The sequence below is a fragment of the Poecilia mexicana genome, unplaced genomic scaffold, assembly GCF_051168715.1.
Source record: "Poecilia mexicana isolate PSO_F unplaced genomic scaffold, ASM5116871v1 scaffold_9, whole genome shotgun sequence".
In the NCBI taxonomy this organism is placed as follows: Eukaryota; Metazoa; Chordata; class Actinopteri; order Cyprinodontiformes; family Poeciliidae; genus Poecilia; species Poecilia mexicana.
The window spans coordinates 8,872,496-8,896,658 of record NW_028263378.1 but is presented as its reverse complement, the minus strand read 5'-3'; the positions used below and the strand labels follow the sequence as shown (position 1 = coordinate 8,896,658).

General features: G+C 39.1%; 1 protein-coding gene across 1 annotated transcript in view; it reads right to left on the bottom strand.

Moving 5' to 3' along the window:
- Positions 1–12,020: 12,020 nt before the first annotated feature.
- Positions 12,021–24,163, bottom strand: part of arl15b (ARF like GTPase 15b) — a 104,412-nt gene continuing 92,269 nt past the window's right edge. Inside the window, exon 5 of the mRNA XM_015012409.2 lies at positions 12,021–13,803. Coding sequence (XP_014867895.2) covers positions 13,651–13,803 — 153 coding nt within the window. The 3' untranslated portion in view covers positions 12,021–13,650. The remainder of the gene's footprint in view (positions 13,804–24,163) is intronic.

Below are 24,163 nucleotides of genomic sequence, written 5' to 3'. Positions count from 1 at the left end.
TAAATAAACATTAGCATATTTTCTTCATGCTGAATGTGTTTCAGATGAACACTTTTAATGAGGTAACTTAAAAAGCTTTATTCCCTCTTGTTTCTGAAAAAAACCTACAGATGTAAAGATGCGTTATGACCAAATGCTGAACAAGCTACTTCTAGCTCTTTAAGCCAAACTAAACTCGACCTTTTTGACATTTAACCCTAATCCCCATCACCTTAAACACTATTTCAGGCTGCGGCTCTAATCTCATTCACGCTGCCTGACCCGTGTTTGCATCCACGGCTCGCCGCCGAGCGGAGCTGAATCATCTCGGCACCTTCTCCTATTCCCATTGTTTACTCTGATCTTATTTGTGACTGACTCTGCAGTTTCCTGTGTGAGTCAGGGAGCGTTCTGTCACTGCGTTCTGTGGGCGCAACGCTGAATATGCAGTCCCACCAAATATGGCCCCCGGCGGTTATCGGGGACTCCTGGCCTGCCAAAAAGTTTGGTAAAACACAGGTGTTCCCTCTCTGCGACTCGACCTTGTTTACTGCAGCGTCCACACACGCCAGAGACTCACTTTTTCTTCCCCTTTTTTTTGTTTTCACATGGAAGGTTTGTGTTTTTGAGAGCTGCAAGCTGCCCACATAGTGTCGTCACCGGAGCCGCTTTCCTCATAAACTGTTTAGATTCAATGAGCTAATCCACCTACAGAGCTTGGCCGGCTGCCATGCTGCACGCCAAACAGGCCTAACATATAACGGTTGGTCACACTGATGGAAACCGTTAAATGTTTACTACAAATTATCAGCTGATAAATGGCCTCCCCTGCTACAGCTTGTTTGTTTTTCGAAGGATCAGACCTGTTGTCTTTGCATCAGCCTTCCAGACCGCTCAGCTCAGATCAGCTCAGCTCTGCTCTGAGTGAGCCAAACATGGAGAAGCAGCATTTAGTTTTTCTCCTCTAATTTGGAACAAACCTCCAGAAAAGTGTAAAACTGCTGAAACACAAACTAAAAGCCCATTTGTTTGGAGCTGCCTTTGATTAATAAAACTGGAACATGCAAACTGTTCTTGAAACTGTTATCACATTCCTCTGTTCTGCTGCTGCAATTCAATGTTCTGCTTTTTTATTGTTTTCTTTTTAATCTTGGAAAGCACTTGAATTACCTTGTTACCAAAACGTGCCATGCAAATATAATTTCCTCGCAAATGTTCAAAAAATGGCACTTACAGGCATAGTTCTGAATTATTAAAAGTGAGGTTCTGTTAAAAGATTTATAGTCAGTCATCATCTTACCATTGTTTGACTTAAATCCAGTGTAGCAGGATGTGAAGTGAAAGTTGGCCTTTGTAAACTTATATGTTCACAGATTTCTGCAACAACAACTACATAAAATCCACTACAACCACCTGCCTAATTATAGTCACCTAATTAGATAATAGAGTCCAGGCATGGAAGAGCAGCAAAAAGTGAACAAACAGCATCTTGAAGACCAAGAAACACAGCAAACAAGTCAGGGATGAGGTTAAAGATTAAAAACATAGACAGAGCAGTAGGAGTTCAGACTTAAAGTTTTATTTTATTTTGCAGAAATATTGTGAAGTGATGATAAGAACTATTTATTATTTCTTTGTAGGCAACTATACGACTGTGACTGCACGGCCCAGAAACCGTAGTCCTGTATTCATGTAGGGGGTCAGAAGTTGTTTTGGTCACACCATGCCCAACATAAATCATGAAACATAGTGGTGGCAGAATCATGCTGTGGGAATGAGGCTGGTCAAAGCTGAATACAGGACAATCCTGGAAGAAAACCTGTTTAGTGTTTTAGCAGAGAAAACACTAAACATACTGGGATAGCCACAACAAGACGGCTCAGATTAGGTGTTTGAACGGTGCAACAGCCTCAAAGCCACAACTCTTACAACTTTAACTTCAATAAGAGGAAGTTCTACCAACTAATAAATCAGGGGTCCCATCATCTATGAACAACACAGCTTTCCGATTCCATCCATTCATCCATTATCTTCCACTTAATCCGGGGTCAGGTCTCAGAGGCAGCAGCCCAAACACAGAAGTCCAGACTTCCCTCTGCCCGGCCACTTGGGCCAGTTCCTCCAGGAGAATCCCAAACCAGAGAAACACAGTTCCTCCAGTTAGAAACTACTTTGTCTTGATTTATCAATGCAGTTAAATCAAGTTCTGTTTATTTGAATGGAACTACTTTGCAAATAAATATAATCTGAAGGCACTTTACAGGAAAAATCCTTTTATAGGCAATTATTTAGTCCATTCAATACAGACATAGTGTGTCTGCTGATGTGGAGAGTTTCACTTTATTGTTGCCGTCTCTTTGCACTCTGAAGTTGTATTTTACGAGTTCCCAGTCAGAAAACCAACATGAACTCCTCCTGAGTTCGAAGTGGGTAAAATCAGAGTTTTCTGAGCAACCGAGAGCTTTGTGCAAATTATGGCTGGACCAAAATATAATGTAGTGAAACTTGTTCTAATATGCTGTTTATTGTAGCTTCAAATAGTTTGTGTCTCATTTAAACCAAAGGCACACAGATTGATGCGATTCCTGTGATCATGCTAATTTTATGTTTTAATGTGTAAAATTGGATTTTTTCTTTTTTCATTGACGTCTGATGATGTTTTCCAAAATTGGCTGCACAACAAATAGCAAATCTCTTTATTTTCCAACTTGCAACCAGTTGCTCTCCCCTCCTGGATTTCCAGTAAGCTCCCTCTTCAGATACCAACTAATCTGCGCTGACGCAACACGAACATGAGAAATCCCACTGAGATATTTCTGAAGTATCCCTTTGAAGCAAAAACCTTCATTTATTTTCATCTAACAGGCTCTTCACCTATATAATCTGTCATTCTTGCAGCTCAGACTTCATGTCACTAAGTCTTTATATCTGTCATCTGCTCTACATCAGAGCTTCTGCGCCCTCTCCTCACGCGCTCGTCCCTTCTCCTGCACAGAGGGGCAGAGCGAGACGCAGCGGCGAGGTGTCACATCTGTGCATGTTCAAAGAGTTATGACAACAGAGTCACTTGTAACGAGCTGAGAGTCTGACGGCTATCAGCGGAGCAGGGAAAGCCGAGTCTACACCGCCTGAATCAGATTAGATTCTCCTTAAAGACCAGGAGGCAGAGCAGGGATCACATGAAGGATCCAGCAGCTGGGAACGACTTTCATATGGAGCAGTTTGAAAATCTAGATTTGTCTTAAATCACTCACAGCCAGCTGCCAATCTGTGGTGTTGTGTGCATTCATAAAGAGAAGAGCAGTGAACATGGGCTCAAACGGAGGTGTCATGCTGAGGGATTCGAGATGAGCTGCAGTAATGTGACAGTTAAAACATTAAAGCTGCTCCTTAAAATCCCAAACACTTCCCGTATGCAATGGATCCTTCAGTGGCCACCACTAATTGACCTTTGTAAGGAATGCAACACCTTCTCCTTGACTGACATTTGCTTTTAGCAGCTCCTGTGGGATGGATGGGGCGGCGTGCTGGTGGAAGGCGATAGCGACAGGGGGCGGCGGGAGATCCTCTGGAGATAAACCGCCCCCCCACCTCACCTCACCCGCCCCACTCACATCCCTCACACAACAAAGAAAGTGAGTGATGTTTGTCATGAAAACCAAGAGCCGCGCTCCCCTCTTGTTTTGATGTGTGGGCCACCTGGGATGTGGGTCTCCATCAGCACTCGGGCCGAGCCGCAGGGGAAGAGAAAAGCAGAGATCCCGTCTCCAGGACAAACAATCTGAGTGACGAGACCGCCGGATGTCACCAAAACAGACGAGGCATTCAAACACGCAGGAAAAACAAGATGCGCTGAGGTGGCCTCAGACAGGCGGCTTGTTTTCTTCTGGTCATACACAAATATGATTCAAATGCATTTAAATTGAAATTAATTTAATCAGTTTAATTAGCTAAAGAAGCCGCTTTTTTTTTGTCTAAACATTGGAGCCTTGCACTTTATTAACTGATCTCTTTATAAGCCTTTGTAAGCTGAACCACTGAAATATAGATTTAATTCTTAAAAAGTGTTTTTTAAAGCCACTACAAAGGCAGCATTAATAGAAATAATTTATATGGTTAATCTAAAAGGATTCTGTTTTATTTCATCCACTGGAAAATATTAATTCATATGAATTATTCACCAAACATGGGGAAACAAAATTCAACTGAAACCTGAATTATATTCAGGATTGAAAATTTCAGGTATTTCATTTGGATAATCTCCTCCAAAACAGACCAACAGTTCTGGGTGTGAATGAAATATTACATTTTTATTTTAATAGTTCATTCTAAAAACTGTTGCAAGTTTGAATTTACTGAATAGCACTCCAACTGTGTGCATTTCTTTAAAAAAAAAAAAAAAAACTAAATAAAAAAAATGACAAGCAGGTGGAATTTGGCACCAGAGCTACAACCTGGTACGATGCACATTTCCTCTGCTATATTGTTGATGTTTTAAATCAATAAATTGTAAAAACATTAAATTTGTTGCAGATTTTCCTTAATCTACGCTGTCAATATACAACGAAGCTCAGAGATACAGTTTACACTCCACACAAGCATTTGACTCTTCAGCAACATGTGCAGGATGTTTGACTGCTCTTTCAAGTAGAACTGTTTGTGCTCATTTAAATTGGTTGGTTACTTGGTGTAGACCTCACTTTTAGCCACCATTAAGTCCACTAATTTTCAGCAGGGTGAGGCTTTGGAAAGATTTGTTCCAGACACATCGCCTCATTTATCCATCCCACATTCAGTTCAGATGAGTGTTTGAGATCATTGTCCCAGTGGAACAGTTGTGTCAGAGATTTCACCGACTCGGCCTGAGATAAAATGTTAGGACTGGGATGATCAAGAACAATCCCAGAACCACCAGGGCTGAAGCATGTTGTTAAATGAAATATGCTGGAAAAACTGTTGTCAATCAACCTAAGCAGACGGGGTGGGATGAATAAAAACGCATCTGCACCGAAATCAGCATCTTTAAGCTCGACAGACAAGAACTGGATGTCTTCTTGGGGAAAGAATTACGGTCAAAGACACAGATTGATTGGAAGAGTCGATACGAAGCTCAAATAAAATGAAATAAAGAATAAAAAATGAAGCCCACTTCTTCACCTGTTTTCCAACGGAAAAAATATTTCAAACACTCATCAAAACTAGTTAAATAAAGCATAAGGGTGGATATAAATAAGCTTCTGGAATAGTTTAAACTTTTCCTGTCAGAAACTTACCAATTTAATGGAACTGGCAACGTTTTATAGTATTTCTGATCAGGAGAAACGTTCAGAGTTCTGCCAGAAGTTTGTTGCTACAAAAACTGAGTTCATGGAAACTTGCTAAGAAAGATTTATTAAATATTAGTGGAATTGAATGTATGCACAAATTTAAGCCTGTGTGCATCATTTTGATGTTTGAAAAAAAAAAAAAAAGAAAAGAAACGTCCACCAAAAACATCAGATTTTTGTTTTTGAAATGTTCTTTTTTTGCATAATCTTTCCACTTTAGGAAGGAATAATTCAGATAAATGATGAAAGTCCAAGATTAGAAACATCTTCTCACGGCAGCTGTTTTAGTTTTGCATCACCTTAGAATTTAAATAATAACTTAATTAAGGCTGGAGAGTTTTGTTGTGTTTTATTAAAAGGTTAAAGTCAAGTTCAAACGAATAAAAAAACGCTAATCCAGTGACTCATAAAATACCATCAAGGAAAAAAAAAAAGCTTAAACAAACACAAATTAGAGGTAATAATAGAGATGGCGTATCGCGCGCTCCCTGCTTAGCAGGGCTGGAAGTTGTTAAAGACGCTATCAGGGCTAAGTCGTTCATTAGTTTTACAGCTTCTACCACAAATGTACAGGATTATCTCCTGTTGCATGTCTGAAAACACGAAAACAGAATCAAGACAGACAGAAAATCCCTCCTGCAGTGAACCGGTAACTCGTCTGATCTGGCACAACAAATGACAGCAGGAACGCTTTTCAGTTTCTTTACGAGACGGACGACGTCTCCGCAAGAGGAACAACAGTAAATCCAACTTGCAATATTGTCCATAAATATGTATGTTAGGAGAATTTCAGCATGAAAATTGAATCTGTTTAAAAACACATTTATCTTTAACACTTTCCTTTGTATTCATACTGAATGTTAATAAGACTTTATACACCAATATGCATCTTTAGTATATTAGTTCAAGAGAAAATAGTTAAAAAGTGAACATTTTCCTGCCAGGTAGAGATTTTGCAGCAAAGGTTGAAAAGCAGTTTGTCCTTACTCTTGATTTAGAAAGTCAAAACTGTGGCAGTCTTATCTGAATGTGACACACGTTTTAAGCTTCAATACCATGTATTAGGTTCACACGTTCATGTCATTTCAAAAGTAAAACTAGACGAGGGCAAAAACTGAACACAGGGACATGAATCGCTGGAGATGGCTGATTTAAAAAAACAACAAAAAAACGCTTTTGTTAAGAACTAAAGTTAGGAAAGTGTTGAAACCAAGAGGAAACACCTTAAAGGAACCCAGAGGTCCCGTCTGATTGTAGTCGGGTGTCTGGTGGGAGTGAAAACTGCACCAGAGCTGCTTTCTGTTCAGCATCAGGGGCAGAGCGGTTTCTTGTTTTTTTTGTCTATTGGGAGCAGACCCTCGCTAAATGGTGAGCGTCCCACCGCCATTCGTGGAGCATCGGCTGTGGGAGGCAGCGCAGGGGTGCAAGGCCCAGATGGATGTCAGGGTAGCATCTGCTGCACCTCCTGACGGGCTCTTATCGGCAGAAAAATGCCACCACACAAATAGACACACAGTGGACGGGGGAAGATGGAGAGACGAGGGGCCTTCTTTGCAGAGTTTAAGAAAACATGGCCGCTTTTTGTTTGTCGTGTAAACAGGCGGGTTCCCCGTCGGGTCGCTCGTTTGCATTTCACAAAGCATCAGAGCATCAGCTTACGTCATTATTGTGTGTGTGAAACACATCGGTTCTTCTTCTATTCTTAAAACATCAAACATCCCAGATAATTGCTTTCTAAATTCTGTCACTCAGTTCCAAATTAGTCCTTTTTTTTTTGTTTTACAAGATGTTTTTGTCTATTGTTCTTCAGAGAAATGCTTTCATTTTGAGAAACCAGGATTGTCCATTTGCTTTTCTTTTCTTTTTTTTTTTTTTTTTGCTTGAGTCACCATTACTCTTTTACTACAGCAACCTAATCTTACATTTAAAAAAAAAAAAAAAAACGTATCCCAGCTTTACAATTAAGTCACTTTATTCCCATGCACTTTTTTTTTTTCAGCCTGCAATAATTTATATAAAACGAATGTAATTTAACTGGTCCTATGAATTTTTTACTTGTTAAAACAAAACTGGGAACCTTTGGCTAATGAGCCATGTCTTCCTGTGCCGTGACAAAGAGACCCATTTCTTTCATCCTCACTTGGGCAGGACAAGAGAACATGCCGTCCAAGTAACGTGTATTCAAAAGGTTCCAGGAAAAAAGCTTCTCGTCTTATCTTGCACCTACATACGATCAAGGAAATAAATTTAAGAGTTTAAACCAGGATTTACACTGTTAGGAAACAGCAGCAACATCCTTTTCCATTACAATCATGTGGAGTTGGTTAAACTCCACCAACTGAAAGCATACCATACTGTATTTTATTTGTAAAACTAAAACCGGAGTCGTGTCTCCTTCTTGTTTACTTGTGCCATTTAAAATCCTGCTGCAGCATTTTGAGCCAACTGTAAACGTGCAAGCGGAGAACGGATAACAGCAATTGAAAACATACAAAAATTGCTATGAAATTGTAATCTAAATTGTAGTTAATTTGAATCAACTGTGTTTGGAATGTTTGTCTATGGTTTACATTTGAACTTCCAACTTTGAGTCTTCGCCAGTGCAGAATTGGGACATCTGTCTGACTTCAGTGACATAAAATCTGGATGAAATGCAATGTGACTATCTGAGCATTAAAGAAACATCAGATATGCATCAGATTTTGGACCACATGCTGCATAAAAATGGCCTGGGTCATTAAAAGAAAACAACAAAAATATAGATATTAATACCATCTGGGCAATAAAAGTCGAATTTTGGCCACTTTTACCTGCAATGTGAACACAATCAAAGACTAAGCTCAGAATAAATAAACAGATCATTTGGACTGGGTGTAAAACGCAGAATGAATATGTGGAGGAACGGCTTCCTAAAGACACCGCAACATTTTATGTCAAAATCTGGAGACCTCTGCCAGACAAAAGGGCTTCGCAGCTTATCAGGATTCATGCAATATGGGTCAAAACGGGTCACAAAACTGTGGGTATACATTCGTACATGCGTAATGCAACACTAAATTCCCCAAAACAATGTTTAATAAAAGAAAAAGCAAAGAGTATTTTTGATACAAGTTAATTTTTAGCTTTACCTAAGCACTCCTTTTGTTGAGTTAAAAAGTCAGAATGTTGTTACAGGAAACATTTTCCCCTCAACCTACTAACCTATCACCTTATCATCAGCTGCTACATGAAGCCATGGATTCCCTACAGCGTTAGACGGAGAGCAGCTCGGGTAAAATCCGGTCCACACTTGACTTCCTGTTGTTGTTAAGTGTGTGACCTGTACACACTGTGTACAAACAGTAGGGGGAAAAAAGCAGAGATAGTGACGTGTGAAGCTTGAAACCAGAAAGACGGATGATAAACCACGATGAAGGCGGCAGAACCACACAGTTTGGAGGTTTGATCTCAGCTACGTAAGTTCTGTTTGCTTCTTTGCGGTTTTCTGACTCACTCGTTCTCTTAATGGCCCTTCGGAGCACTTACTTCCCTTATACCGCTGCCAACAATTAGTTCTCTGTATCCTTCTGCCCTACAGGTAGCTGTTAATTACCGCTCATGTTCGTCATTTGTAAAAATGAGCACGTAGAGACTCGAATGTTTCTTTAGATACCGTATCCAGCGCGATAAACAGCGCGTCTCAGGTATTTAGACTTGGTAGAAAAATCTAAACTGCTTCATCACAGCAGAACGTCTTCCTGAGGGTGTGTGCAACCAGACGGCATCGCTGAACATCCAGACACCAGCAATTAGAACATGGAGAGCAGGTAAGAGCTGTGAGTGGGAGGAGAGGACTGGCTGCATGTTCTTCGGGCGAATAAACAAATACGTTGAACACAGACGTCTTCTCTTTCCTTGTTGTGGGAGGGCGGCTGCACCGAGATCCAGGCTGCTGCCCTTCCCTCGGGCATCCTGGATGCCCACGTTGAGGGAGGGCAGCGAGACAGAAGGACGGAGAGAACCTGTGTGTGCAAAAGCCAAAAAAAAAAAAAAAAAGGGAAAGTGAAGAAAAAGAGATGGGTGGGGGTGAGATGAACGCAGCAGCCCATGGTTTGTCTCAGGGCTGCAACAGCTTCCAGAGCCGATGTGCAGCAGACTGAAGAGAGGCACGTCTGCCCCACAGGCAGAGACTGGAAAACAGGATCAAAGAGTCGCCAGGGCAACCTGCTTGACACACATTGTATTAAAGCCACACGGTTAATTTGAAAGAGGGGGAAGAAGGGCAAAAGGAGAAGAAAGGGGGAGTTGAGACGGGGGGACAAAGACGCAGCACAGAGTCGAGTATATTTATCAGGAACTCCTGTCTTACTCGGTTAACTTTACACTCAAAACTCTCTTCAGCTGCTCCACTTTGATCGCTTTTACCTTCGAACTTTGGCTCGAACTCCCCTGGTTCATCTGTCTTTTTCTGATTGTCGTTCAGCGTCTCAGGTTTCCACAGGACACCTTGGTCCACAAATCGGTGGGGGGGGGAATATCTGCAGGAATTCACGTAAATGGGAAACCCAGGATATACTCTGTGCTGATCCAGGAAAAGAAAATATTCTTTTGTAAACATATCCAGATGTATAAAAACATTCAAATAAATTCTCCTTTTCCTGCAGTGGCATAATCACTCACCAAAAAAAAATAAAAAATGAGCACATTTATTAAACAGAGGAAGAAATAACTTCTTTTTTTTTTTTAAAAAAAAAAAAAAGAAAAAAGACTCATTTCTACATCAAACCCTTACTTTTTGTGATTAAGGCTTTATTTTTTTTAGGTTGATCATTTTGTATAGAAACTTGTAATAATAAATCCATAACCTCCTCTTTCCCTCTGTCAACTCTTCAAGATGAGAAAAGTAAGAGAACATGGCATTTAGATGAGGTGAAAGCTACTGAAGCATCATCTGCATGAACTGCAATTCATCACCACATACATAGATGACAATGCAGGCCACATATTTGAGCCCATGGATTACATAAAGTGAGGGAAGATTGGACCCTACTTGTTAAAATATATGTGAACAACATCATTTTTCTACTATTGCGCCACTGGTCTCATAGTAGCAGCATTGTGGCCGTGTTGTGTTAATTCTGATTCATTCTTTTTGCAGACATTCTTCATGTGTTTTTGGTTGAGGCACTAGACGTTTGGACAACTATTTTCTCCGGATTTGGATGATGTAATTTTTGCTCCTGCTTTTTGACTTTCGGATGGTTGTGGTGATGTGTAATCGTGGAAACAAGCCGTTGTTTTTTTTTTTTTTTTTTTTTTTTACAACTGGTAGCAGCTAATTAGCATCTAAAAGGTTTGACTAATACCTCGACTCTCAGAGTCTCAGAGTCTCAGAGGAGTTGATAAAAAAAAGAGGTTTTGTGGATGCAGAATCACAATCAAAAAGAAACCATCATGTCCGAGGCTACATGTCTCTGCCCGGATCAGCAATACAGACAGGGAGTTAAAGAGAAGCGGCAAAAGCAAATGAGGTGGATTAGCAGTGCTTGCTAACAACTGATGGTAATATCCAGGACATGTTACCGTGCAATATTATCTCTGTTGCCCACAAACTGAGCTCTTGGTTTGTCATGACACTCATGAGACTGTCGTACAAAAACAGTCTTCAGTCAGAGGCATCTCCAGATTCACTGCAAGCCTGACTGCTTCTGGATATCCTTCCCACAGCATCATTATCCACAACTCTTTAGAAGATATTTGGATGAATCCCTTTGGAATAAATGAAGTATTCATGAATTTAATTCAATGGCAATGGTGTCATTTATGTCTAGATATCATAGCTTCTCTAAAATACCCTAAAGCTACTTTTAATTCCACAGCTAACTTCCCTTGTAAAGTTTTCCAGACATTTTCCGTAACTTAGCAACCCTGCTCTTCGCACCATATTGTCTACAATATACTCTCATAAATCTAAAGCCGTTGTGTTACAAAAGTAATTCCTGCACCACAATGTGCATACTTTTTATATCCATTCATGTACTTGGATGTAATGATCATTTATCATGTTTCTGGTGTGCATAATTGCTGTCCGGTCATTAATAACTTACCAGTGTTTTCTTTAAGTGTCACTCATGGGGTAAAAACCCCAGAAATGTGGGAAGGCCAGACTTGAGGCTGGCGTGGGGCTGTACACATTTCCACTGTTATATTATTAATAATAAATCTGACTTATTTGGTTTCACAAAGCAAGGAGCATGTTTTTATGGGTACACTCAGGCTGCACATGAGGCCCCTGGAACTGTGACAAACAAGCCTGAATCATTGTGAAGCATTTTACTCAGTAATCTCTGCCTCACTTGATTAACTTTCTGCTCTTTCTTCAGCTGCTCCACTTTAACCGCATTTTTTTTTTTTTAAAACTTTGGATTGAACTCCTCTCATTCATCTGGACTTTTCTGATTATTGTTTAGGGTATCAGATTCCCTCAAGACGGTTTGGTGAATTAATAAGAGGAACGGAGAGAAAAACACCCAGTCAGGTAACCAGGAGTTCCACTCAGACTACTTCTAAAGATGTTTATATAGGAACAGGTCGACATCATCTTTAAACCCTTAAAGATCATATTAGTAAAGACAAGTGACATTCATTTTATAGTGTTTCTTCTGGAATACCTGTACACGTAAGTGGTAGGACTCAAAATGTTTCAAATCCACATTAACAGCTCAAAATGCGACATTTGTTTTCAATTTCAAAAGTTTAATTTCAACCTTGGACATCATGATGCACAGCTGAATGCACATATTTGTGATTTTGGTGAGCAGACGACGTGAGAAGTCTGACTCTGGTTTAATCCTTGGTTAAGAAATCCATATGTGCATTGAAGCAAACAATTTCACTCAGTTCTCCATTCGGAATCAAAATTCTAAAAACAAAACAAAACCCCCCAAAAAACAAACAAAAAAAAACCCATGATGACTAAACAACTTGCTGATTTGTTTTATCGTTATTCTCAGAGATAACCCGACACTCGTGGCACAGTGAAGGCGACTCTTCCTAAATGATACGCCTTTCACTTGACATGACATCTGAGATAAAAAAGCTCATCGAGTGGCAACGGGAATGTGGAGCAGAGTCGGGTTGGAGCTGCTCGGGACGAGGTGGGGGGGTGCACGCGCGATAAACAGCAGACGGGGGTTGGGGGGTGGAGGGGGCTCTCCAGACAGTTGGAAGGCATTAGGGTGTCGGACAGGGACTTGTCAGATGCAGCTGTTGCTGCGGCTGATTGATAGTTTGTATTGGGGCATGATGAGAAACTCCAGTCACCAGCTAGTGTTGAGAGGTTATGTCAAATAGAAAAAGGAAAGGAAAGAAGACGTAGTACAAATAAAATAAAAAACAAATCTGACATTGGTCAACACTAAAAAGACACAAAATTCATTACATTGCTCCACGTTGTGGCTATAACCAGCTCAGTCAATCAACTTTTCTTTCTTTCTTTTGTTTGGTCTTTGATTTGAGACATATAGACATTTCAAAAACAAATCAGAACGCTGCTTTACGAGACTAACATACATAAGCTATAAAATATAACCTAAATCGCACATTTATAAAAGCCCTCAGACTTCCTCCCAGCGTTGCTTTCGGTCACTCGGTTAGTAGTTTGTACTCGTGTGCGGTTACACAGCAAATTGCTTGTTTGCATCTACATAATACTCCATGAGATACTCAGACTATACTACTCGGATTACAGGTAACTACCGTACAGAACACAGGGCTTCAGGCTATGCACTCCCTTCACACAACAACATGTGTTGTTGAAGAGTCAAAGGGAGAAGCAGACTTTACAGCATACAGTACTTCTCAGTGGAAAAGAACATCAACCGTGCTCTCTCAAACATCTTGCAAAGCAATTAGTGGAGATGCTAAACATATCAATCTGGGCTGCACTTAGTTTCATGTCTCTGTGGGTGTGTATGTGTGTGTGCTTTAGAGTGTGTGTTAGTGTTTAATGCTGACTACAGACTTTCTAAATGTCCTAAACGCCTTTGATCACATAACAATGGCACAAGCAGTAGTAAACAAGGTTTCCATTGTTGGCAGACTTCAGAGACTTTTCTCTGAGCCTGGGTGGCTCTAAGGGTGTCTCTCTTCTGTCAGTCTGCAGGGCTCGACTGATGCCCCGGTTCACTATTCCGATGTGAAAGCTGAGACCGCGGCAGAGGGAGGACAACATACAATATTCATCACAAAGAGTGGCCGACATCTGTTGCGTTTTCCTGTGTGTTTTGTGTCTGCGCTTTCTCAGGTGTGTGGACGTGGGCACCGGCAGGACGCAGCGGTCGGCAGCCGCTGACGGGCGTTAACATCATATCCTCGCCGGCTCTGTTTCCTTGTCCTCCAGCAGGCCGATGAGCTGACCAAAACTCTCCTTCACTGACTCCATGTTGTCAACAGTGCAGCCCTCCAGGATCCATCGCTTTCCTCTCGCCAGCGGCTCCAGCTCAAAGTATTTCTTTATCTGCAGACAGAAATGCAAGGAGATCAAATTACACTGTTCTGTCTCATTTATTAAAAACAACAACAAAAAAAAGCCAAATAATTGATATCAGGGCTGGAGTTCATTATTTTTGTAATCGATGAGTCTGATGATTTTTCATTTAACCACTTAACCTCTTTTAATACAATATAAAATATATGTAAAAATGCAGATAAACCAATAATTAAATTCTTTGTTTTCTTAATAAGAAAATGAAAATGTAATTGCCAAAAGCACAAGAAGATAGCAAAGAATGCATACAGCTGAAAAGCTGAAATAAACTATTTCTGCTTCACTTAACACCAATGTAGCCCTATGGCTGATTTATAGACTATTTTTTAAATTAACCAATTCATAATTTTGCAGAATTTGAACCAGGTGAAGCTAAAACTATGCAATTTGAGGAGCTGTGGGTAGAACATATTTACATGCCAAGAAGGGTTTTCATCTAATATATAAAATATATATTTTTGTTCAGTTTTGGCTTAATTACAGCTCTGAGAATGTTTTTTTCAATTGGTTTATTTTAGAGTTAGTAAATGCTAATGAACGATTATTTGATGACTAAAATAGTCAATTATTTCAATAATTGATTAATCACGATTAATGTGATTGTGTCAGTCCTAAATTGATTTTGTAATTAGGAGACATTAACAATTAATTACTCAGTGTTTCACTATGCTTTTAAAGACAAAATAATATTTGTGTAGTAATCTTCTAATGAAATGCATCAGAGGTACTTAAGTTAAAACACATCTTTCATGTCAAAATTGAATATTTTTCCAGACTTGCATTTCAAAATATCAAAATGTTTCCCTTTTCCAAACTGTAAGAGTTGTATAAGAGAGGATTTACGGTGAACAGCATCAGTTTTCTTCCTAAATATTTTATCTGGTTAAGAACACACAATACAAGATTCCAACAACAGTTTCCATCCATTTTTCAAGCAGTTTTATTTTTTAATATTATTTTTTCAATATTCTGGACTTTTACAAACACAAACAATATAATTTGTTTGATTTTAATGTTTGTGTGTTTCGCAAGTCAATCAAAGAGTACAACACTTTCGATTTAGCAGTGCAGTAAAAGACACAGTTTTATTTATTTCATTGCATCTAGACTAACTACAATGAGATTGGAGTCTACACCACATTCAAGTGAAGAACCATGGTTTTAGCTTGAAACTGTGATCTGAGAAGTTGCAAAATGGCCATTTTCCCATTTTTGAATGAGTGCGTCGGGAGCATTTATCTGTACGTTCTTGGGACAGCAAAACCTTTAACAAATTTTATAAAAATGTCAGCTATGCTGTGACAAATTACACAGATGTAAAATATAAATCAATAGAAAAATCCATTTGTTTTTTTTTCTTTACACATCTTTATTGGACGTCCTTATTCAGCCCCAGAAAATTATAAAAGCAATTTCCAGACTATTGAAGACTACAGGGACCCTGGAGGTGGAAGCTGGCATGAGGTTTAATGAAGTTGAGTAAAATAAAGTTTAAATAAGACTAAGACGTTTATATCAATGTCACCTCATCTCAGCCAATTAGGAGTTAAAATCAGCTTTGATTTCTGCAGACGTGTCTTGACGACGGTGTAAACTAACAAATAAAACCAACACAGTCGAACAGATGAGGACTAAATGAAACAAAGCAGCCGCTTCATGTGAAAAATATTTGGCATCTTGGCTTGGCACTGCTCTGTGTAACGGTTGATTATAAAGTTCATATGTTGGCTTTTGGCAGCTCTTGACAGCAGGGGAGCAGGAAGGTTTGTGGAGGAAGCAGAACCAGCTGTTAGGTAAAAACAAATCTCAGGCAGACGGAAACAATGTCCCAGAACTCCACTGATCGTCCTGCAGGTTGTTAGGGAATTTGACATTTTCAAGCTGAGAATAAAAGAAGGTTTTGCTCAAGCCATCTCCTCCTGTTTGCCTGATGACAGGTGACAAAATGTGCAGACAAATGTTTGCATCAGAGGAGAATCCTAAAAACTAATCTTGAATAATTTAGCACTATGTCAAACTTTTTCATGCATATTTTTAGAACTATTTTGGTAAAACTGAAGTTTTGTATAATAATCTAGCAGTCATAAATAGAAGTAGTTAGTAGAAATTAAAATAAAAAAAAGATCAGAAAGTTTATAGTCCCAAAAAGCTCAATTTAAGAATTTCAAGACACTTTTGGAATCGTTCTAATTTAAATTTAAAACCTACCAGAATGATTTAAAAACACAACTTAAACACATCTTTGTCAACTTAACATGACATTTATTACAGCAAAAAGTGCTTGTTTTTGCTTTTATTATCACACCTAAAAGTTTTAGATCATGAAAGACTTTTTAATATTGAACAAAGATCATTCAAATAAAGCTGTTTTCAAATGATGAGGTCATGCGGCGTTTGCAGATCTTTAACATTGCTGTGGATAAATTCTGGCCTCTTTGCAGAATTGTTTAAATTCATTTACATTGAAGAGGATTTGGCCATTAACATTCTGCTTAAGGCCATATAGTCTTAACCACAGACTTTGACTAGGACCCTGGAAAACTTCAATTGTTTTCCCTGAGCCATTCATTGGTCGACTTCGTGGTGTGCTTTGGATCATTGTGTGGAACAGAACAACCATAAATTGCTGAATTCATGATTGCATCTGTTACGCCAAAGTAGACAGATTCTGCAGAGGCAAAGCAGCTGGATATAACCACTCTACCTTAAAAACATTTTAAGCTGGTTTCATGATGTTCTTTGTCTGACATGCTGTAATAGTTTTATGGCAATGGATTGGTGCAAAGCTTTGTCTAGTCAGTCCACAGAATATCTGCCCCAAAACAGTCAAGATTTATTGTTGAACCATAAACACCTGGGGTTTGCTGTAACCCCAGGTGTTACAAAGATGACCTGTAAGAGTTGTCAGTGCGCTCTGAGTAACTGTGGTGTGCTGGGCATTCCTGAGAAGGTCTGCCGCTGCCTCATGTTTTTCCCATCTGTACATAATTTCTCTTTCCAATCTATACTCGAATTTGTTTTGTTTTTTTTTGTTTTGATTTTTTTATTTAGAATATGACATGTTGCTTTTATAAAATCTTCTGGCCTATTTCTTTGGAAATTGTTCTTTGAATTTTCCTGAGGTTATCTAGGTATCAACATTGGTTTGATAATGTGAAATATTTAATTTGTACAAAAAAGAAAAAAAAAAAAACTCTGAGAGGAGTAAATACTTTTTCAAAAGTGTAACAAGCAGGTACTTTTGTTCCACGATAGAGAGTGGAATACCTATACCAGAGGAAGAAATTATGGAAAAAAATAAAATAAAAACACCAGCATATTCCTAAAAAACATTGATGGCAGAAGCCACAAATTAACATATCTACATTTTTTAAGACCTGCTACATAATACTTGGCTGTATTTAAGACTCTTTAAAACTGAAATTCATTTAAGATTCATCATTTTTTTCTCATTTTCAGCAAATTGAAAGCAAGTATAATTCAAATCTGGCCCTTTAAAGCAAACAATAAAATTTGTGTTATTTGATTTTTGTTCAGCAGCATTACATTTGAAATTGAAGATAAAAAAATACATTTTTGACAGCACATTCTTCTGAAAAGCAGAATACAGCACAGACCAGGAAATCCACACGGACACCCATCACACAGCCAAATGACTTTCAACTTCAAGTGAAATTGCTTTTGTCTAGACTGTGCAGTGCTGTCTAGCTGTGCCATGGTGTGTGGCATGAAGAGGATGGGAAGGAGGAGGAAGGGGGATGTATTCTTTGTGTCTGCCTAAACCCAGCCAGCCGTGCCAGTGAGTTGGAGAGTGAGTGCCGTCTCTGCCCCCCTGAGCAGAGTCTGTGTTCGGGTGTAATGTGAGTTTAATGACAGATTAAGTCACCTCAGCCGCGTTTGGCTCAGAAGCCTGGCTAGAAAGCTGAGTGGACCCAAACAGTGTTAACAAATCTGTCTGGGTAACTTGAGCTGCCCTAGTCCAGGATCTAGCCCCAGACCTAGACTGCAGACAGTGTGGCTGGCTGCCTGTCTGGCTGGTTGGTTGGTTGGTTGGTTGGTTGACTCGTCTGCCTGTAGCCAAGGCCCTCTTCTGGAAGACACTGGCCTCTGCACTGACAGACAGTCAAAAGGCCAAGAGTTACCTCTGTGTGCAGACAGGCTAGAGCTTCTCTAACTTCCCCTGCTTGACTAATTGGCTGGCAGTACATACATCTGCCAGCCTTCTACAGAACACAACTAATGATACTGTACAACTCAAGAAGCTGGAGTGTTAAATAATTACTTGATTAGTTTAAGCTTACCAAGAGTGACTTTGCAAGGGCAGGATTTCACTGAGAACCCAAAGATTTAAATCCTACAACAGACTGAGAGGACACGTTGTTAAAATCAAGCCTCAGTTTTTACGTGTCTGAAGGAACCCCATGACCTAACAGCCGGTGTCTACCCACTCCGAAAGTCAACAAGTGACGCCCAAACCAGTTTCCCTGATATTAAGTCCTCCTAAGCACACTTATGCTTGCTTAAGGAATTGCGTGAGGCAGCAGGATGGGTAAGCCAAACAAGACCTGGGTTGCCAGATGGCTTCGAGGATGACCATTAGGTCATCCAATCTAGCTTCTTCTAGGTCATACAGTCCATGTAGGGCCTTACAATGCACATGGAAGAAAGAGATTTATTCATAGATAAAGGCGTCCAAAACTTTAAGCTACTCTCTGATTGCAACAAATTGATTTTAGAGACATTAAAGTCAAGAAAATCCTCACAGAAGGTAATAAAGGGAAACTACTTTACTAGGCGAATGTTTAGAACTGGCAAAAGGTTTGAGATTTGACATATTGTAATTCTGTTTTAATCTCTTTAACATCAGAAGACTAGTAAAGTTTGGCAATGCAGAAAAAAGTTGTCCACAGGTAAAACTACAAGTTACTGTCACATAAACGCCTGACTTCAAAGAATGGGGTAGAGGTGCTAGGCAACCTGGCAAAGTAAGTCAAGTTACCTAAATATGTATCTGGGGTATCTGCAGGACAGCAACTGAAATAAACTTGGCTGAGGACTCTGTAAGCTTCTTCAAGAAATATTTAAAACTGTCATCATGAATTTTACAAGTGTATTAAAATAGTCAACCCAGAAATGACCATGGTGGAAAACGGGTCTGTGGAACATGTCTCATCATTAGATATGCATTGTTTGGTTCGATAGTTTGTGACCCAGTAACTGCATGGTTAGTCAGCTAAGCTTAAGCTCCAACTGTGGTAGGAATACCTCAGACTTCTTAACATGGCAAAGGGGCATGCATGGCACGTGCTTCCAGTGGCTCCATCACTTATGCCAGATTACTTCATGTGACGGCCACAGTCGGCATCATGCCAAGTCAAGAGGATATCCTGGCAGAATTAAGAGCTTTAATAGTTCTCTACAGAGCTCTATTCTGGCTATCTGACTAACTAAGCCAACCAGAGACAGGGGACAGAAAAAGAAGTCAACAGGCAGGAAGCTCATTTATAGATTTAGAGGTTATATGATGATGTCTGCTGAAAATACATGGGAAGAATAGACAAATCTCAGACCAAGAATGTGTTGCAGGGCCCATACGTCTCTGTTCTTGATTCTGACAAACAAACTTTCCTTGCATCCCAGAACCAACTTCAAGCATTAAATTATTCCAGAGCACTTTACACAACATGCCTCCAATTCCATAAAATAATATGGCACTAAGAAAGTCTAATTAACTTACTCATGATTGCATTCACATCTACAGAGGATTCACAGCTACATTACAGGATCAACTGTCAAGAATTGTGTTTTAAGTCAAACTTTGATGTACACATCTATATGAAACAAAAAAACTTCACAAAGATCTAAACATGTAACCATCCATCTCAGCATTTAGCAAAAACCTGTACCTCAGTGGTTAGGCAGACAAAAAAATCTTGTAGCTTCCTTTTAAAATGGAGTCATCTGAGGAGATTCAGGCATTTGACCAGCTATCCTCCTGAAAACCTTCCTTTGGAGTTTCCCCCGGGCATGTCAATATTTACCAGAATGAATTAGATGGAGATTGTAACTAGGAAGAGAGAGGTCTGAGTTTTTATCCAGAACTTGTTATCTTCATGAACAGGCTTTAGATAAAGTGACAACCTGGCAATCTGTGGTGCCACAAGGTATTTTTTATTAAGCCAAAACCCTAATAACCTTGGAACCTCGGAAGGGCCATGTATGTTTCCTAATCAGATTTGCAGAGATATTTGTGATGAGTAAATTTTGAGAGTAATGGCAGAGGCCAAAGACAGTAGAATGACTAACATACCATGTTCAGGTTCATACTCATAAAAGCTCCCACTATGGTTCAGTGGTTTTGTGTTATGTTCACAAACTTGGGAAATCTAGAGTTAGTTCTTGCAGAGTGTAACAGTGAAGCCAGATGGAACAGATGCATATTAGCTGGACAAACTCCTACGGCAGAAAGATATTGTGAAAGAGACCTCAATGACGTCTACTGTCAGCTCTTAATTTCTCATTTGGGAAAAGCTGTTTTGCTGAGTTGAGCTCTGCTAAACGCCTTAGGTTCCAAAAGCCTAGAAAACCTGCCAGGGCTAAATTGAATCACAATAAGCAAAAATCCCTTTCTTTTGAAATTATAAGATTATAAAAGGATTTTTAGAAAATGTTTAGTTGTAAGAATTTTCTTTTTCAAACTTATTTAGGAGTTCAAACTAAGTAGAGATGTGACAAACATTCAAGACGTAACTTAAACCAAACTTGCCTGACAAAGTGAAGTACACCAAATGATCCTCTAAAGTTAGACACCATACAGAGATCCAAAGAAATTCAGGAATAAATGAGAAAGAATTGAGATTAATTTGGAAAGGGTTGCAAAACCATTTCTAAAGCTTTGGGACTCCAGTGAGCCACAGTGAAAGTCTTTATCACAGTGATGAAACCTCCCAGGAGTTTCACAATTAACCCAAGAGAGCTGCAATGACTCATTCAAGAGGTCACAAATGATTCCACCACAAGATCCAAAAAATTGCAGCCCTCACTCTCCTCAGTTAAGGTCAGAGGTCATGCCTCCACCATAAGATACTAGGCAAAATGGCCTACATGGCAGTTAAACAAAAAGAATATTACGCCCACATCTCAATTTTTCCAGAACGCACCCTGATGATCCCCAAGCCTTTTGGGAAAACATTCTTTGGACTGAAGAGAGAAGGTATGTGTCCTGTTCGGTCTGTTGTAAGAGTAACATGGCTTTCCAGAAAAAGAATATCACACAAACAGTAAAATGCGGTGATGGTCATCCTGCTCTTGAACACATCCACACACCTGAGCAAACACAGAACCATAAATCGTGCTGTCTACCAAATCATCCTCAAGGCCATTAATACAACATGCTGCAAAGGTGAGTTGGACAAAACTCCTCCACAGCTGGAAAAGACTCGATGAAAGTTATATCAAGTGCTTGATTGCAGTTGATGTTCAGGTTGGCTGAACCAGTTATTAGGTTTATGAGGTGATCAGTTTTTTTCCACACAGAGCCATGCGTGTTTGCATTTTTTCTCTCCCTCAACAATAAACACCTTCATTTAAAACTGCATTTTGGGTTTACTTGTGTTGTCTTTGATTAATATGTAAACTGATTTGATGTTCTGAAATACTAAGGTGTGACAGACATGCAAAAAAAGGGGGGAAATGAAAAAGGGGGCAAAACCTTTGTATGCACCACTCTATGTCCAGTGATCACTTGTTTCCCAAGCTTTACCATTGTGTCAAAGCCTCACAGTACAAGGAAGCTATATGACTGGGGAAGAAAGCATTAGAGGGTCTGTCCACAAGGGAAAGTGGCATACTCAAATATCCAAGACAATCAATTACACCATCCCCTGACATGCTGGCCCCTGTGAAGATATCAGTCACTTGGAAAGTGGCCCACACTGGCGGCTACATTGAAATGGAAGGGTAATGTGAGATCCCCTCACCTTATAATAATGTTCTTTTGTTTGCTTTTCCGGCTAACCTAAAGAGTCTTAAAGACATCAGAGGGCCTGAAGGTCCCCAGGAGAGGAACACTTAGGAAGCTCGTGAAAAAACAAACACTGCACCACAAACTGACAGAGGTGTCAAATGAAACGACCCACTGGCCAGTAAGTAAAACCTAAAGCCTATTTAAGCATGAGTGTAACACCTTCAATTATGGACCAAAGGTTTTGCATCTTAGGGGATTACTGTCAGAGGTCTTACTCAACATAGATAATGACCTGATCACCTGTTCAGTGAAAGTGTTCCCTTTGGTGGAGGTACTGGAAGAAAGAGCGCCACCTTTTGGTGTTTTCTCTAGTTTACTTACCTCTGATTAACTACTCTCATCACATAGCTAGCATTCATCAATCACGACATAACAATATAAAACTTTTCTAATGTGTTAACTAACCATTTAAAAAAAATCTTAAAAATCGTACTTCAGACTGGTGAGAAAACATGAAGATATTTTAGACATTTTTATTTATTTATTTATTTTTTGCCATTAGGCAAAATCTGATTAAATTTCTAAAAGTATTGGTGATTCGCAAAACTGCCTTAAAATCTGCCAGATATTACAAACCCTTTTGAATATTCTAATTTTTCTCCGGGATAAATTATGTATCCTAAACTTTGTCAAATCTAACCTTTTAATTGAGTTCACAAAACAAAATCAAATAATGAAAAAAAAAACTATTTCTCCAATAATATATCCAACTAAAGCAGACAAAAAAAAAGTTTTTTGGGATGTAATACTTGAAAATCATATTGTAATGAGGTAAACAAGACTTCTGCTATAGAATAGTGCTGTGCATGAAGCCCCTGTGAGCAAGTAAGATGTTTTCACAAAAGCAGAATATCTGAGGTCTCTAAAGTCAAACATTTGCTATATATTTCCAAAGTACGGCCTTACAGCAACTTGTACGTTCAAGCTCCATATGAGCTACTAAAGAGAATCAAGTTTAGTCAAGTAAATGATAATTTTTCCCAAACTAGAAATATCAAGTTCGAAATGTTTGTTTTTAGTTAAATCTATGCAGAAATCCAAATTAATGCCATTAGTTAAATGGGTTACAAAATGTGTCTTGAAAACAGAAAAGCCTGAATAAACTGATTTTCTGTTTCTGCATAAATAGAAGAAAATATTGATCTTTGGACCAGATCAACAACACATATTGTTTCCTCAGCCACATACTCAGCAAAACATTAATCTGCCACCCAATAATGTAAAGAACCTCCGTTATCTTAGACCAGGACATGTATTTTCAGTCCCACAATGTAATAGATTCCTATGATACCTTGTGATGTGAGTGCTGCAAAAAAATTGTCTTTGCATTCTCTTCAACTCTGCAACATGATTATAATGTCATTCTATTTAAAGAAGTCTCCAACAAATCAGCGTAAAGTCTTCAGTTGATCCAAAGTGTTTGTACATGTGTTCTGACAAAAAAAAAAAATTGAAGGATAGATAATATTTATCAGATTTGAGCTCCCCTTTAGTGGCTTCTTGCTGAATCTAAAAACAGAACTCAAGATTCTTGGCCTATTATAAAACATGCAATGCATTTAAGAAGTATGACAAGAGGAAGGGCATAAGTTTCATTTTTCATTGGCTGTGGAAATCAACTTGGAAGGCCTTGGAAGTATGTAAAAAGAGTTGGGGCTGCCCTGCAAGCCAAGTCCCTGTGTCACAGTAAAAAGAAAAAAAAACAACTATGAGGAGCCTTTAGGATTTACTATTCTGTTCCACACAGGTGAGACCGCGGGTTCTCCCTTGGGTTCACCTTGGAGCGGGTTCAAAGTGATTCACTTGCAGAATACTTTGCTTCAAAGGGAAATGATGACTGCCAGATCAGATCCGTTCTCCCAGGTGCTGTAAATCAAGGATACACAAGAGACACCAACAGCTTTCTATAGCAAGCTAAGTGGAACAATGCTACTGCATTTATTCTCCACAATGATGTTCTCTACTTTTATAGTAAAGAAAAAAAATTATGTTCAGAAGATGGGGATGAAAATAGATTATCATCCCTTCAACAGAAAGCAGGATTCAAGACTTTAATAGAAGAAGGCAGCAAATGACACATAATAACTTGTCAACAGATTCCAACATTATTGTACGGTAACTTTTCTGGTTTTCTTCTGCATATTTCTGTTTTTTAAGTTAGTAGTTTTGATTAATCTAGTAGCAAACAAAAACCTTTGTATTATGTGAAATTAAGTGCAGCTAAATATTTGGAACTGAATTAAATTAAACATTTTTGTGTTTATTTTCATTGATAAACTGTGCATTGAGACTGCAAATGAGCTT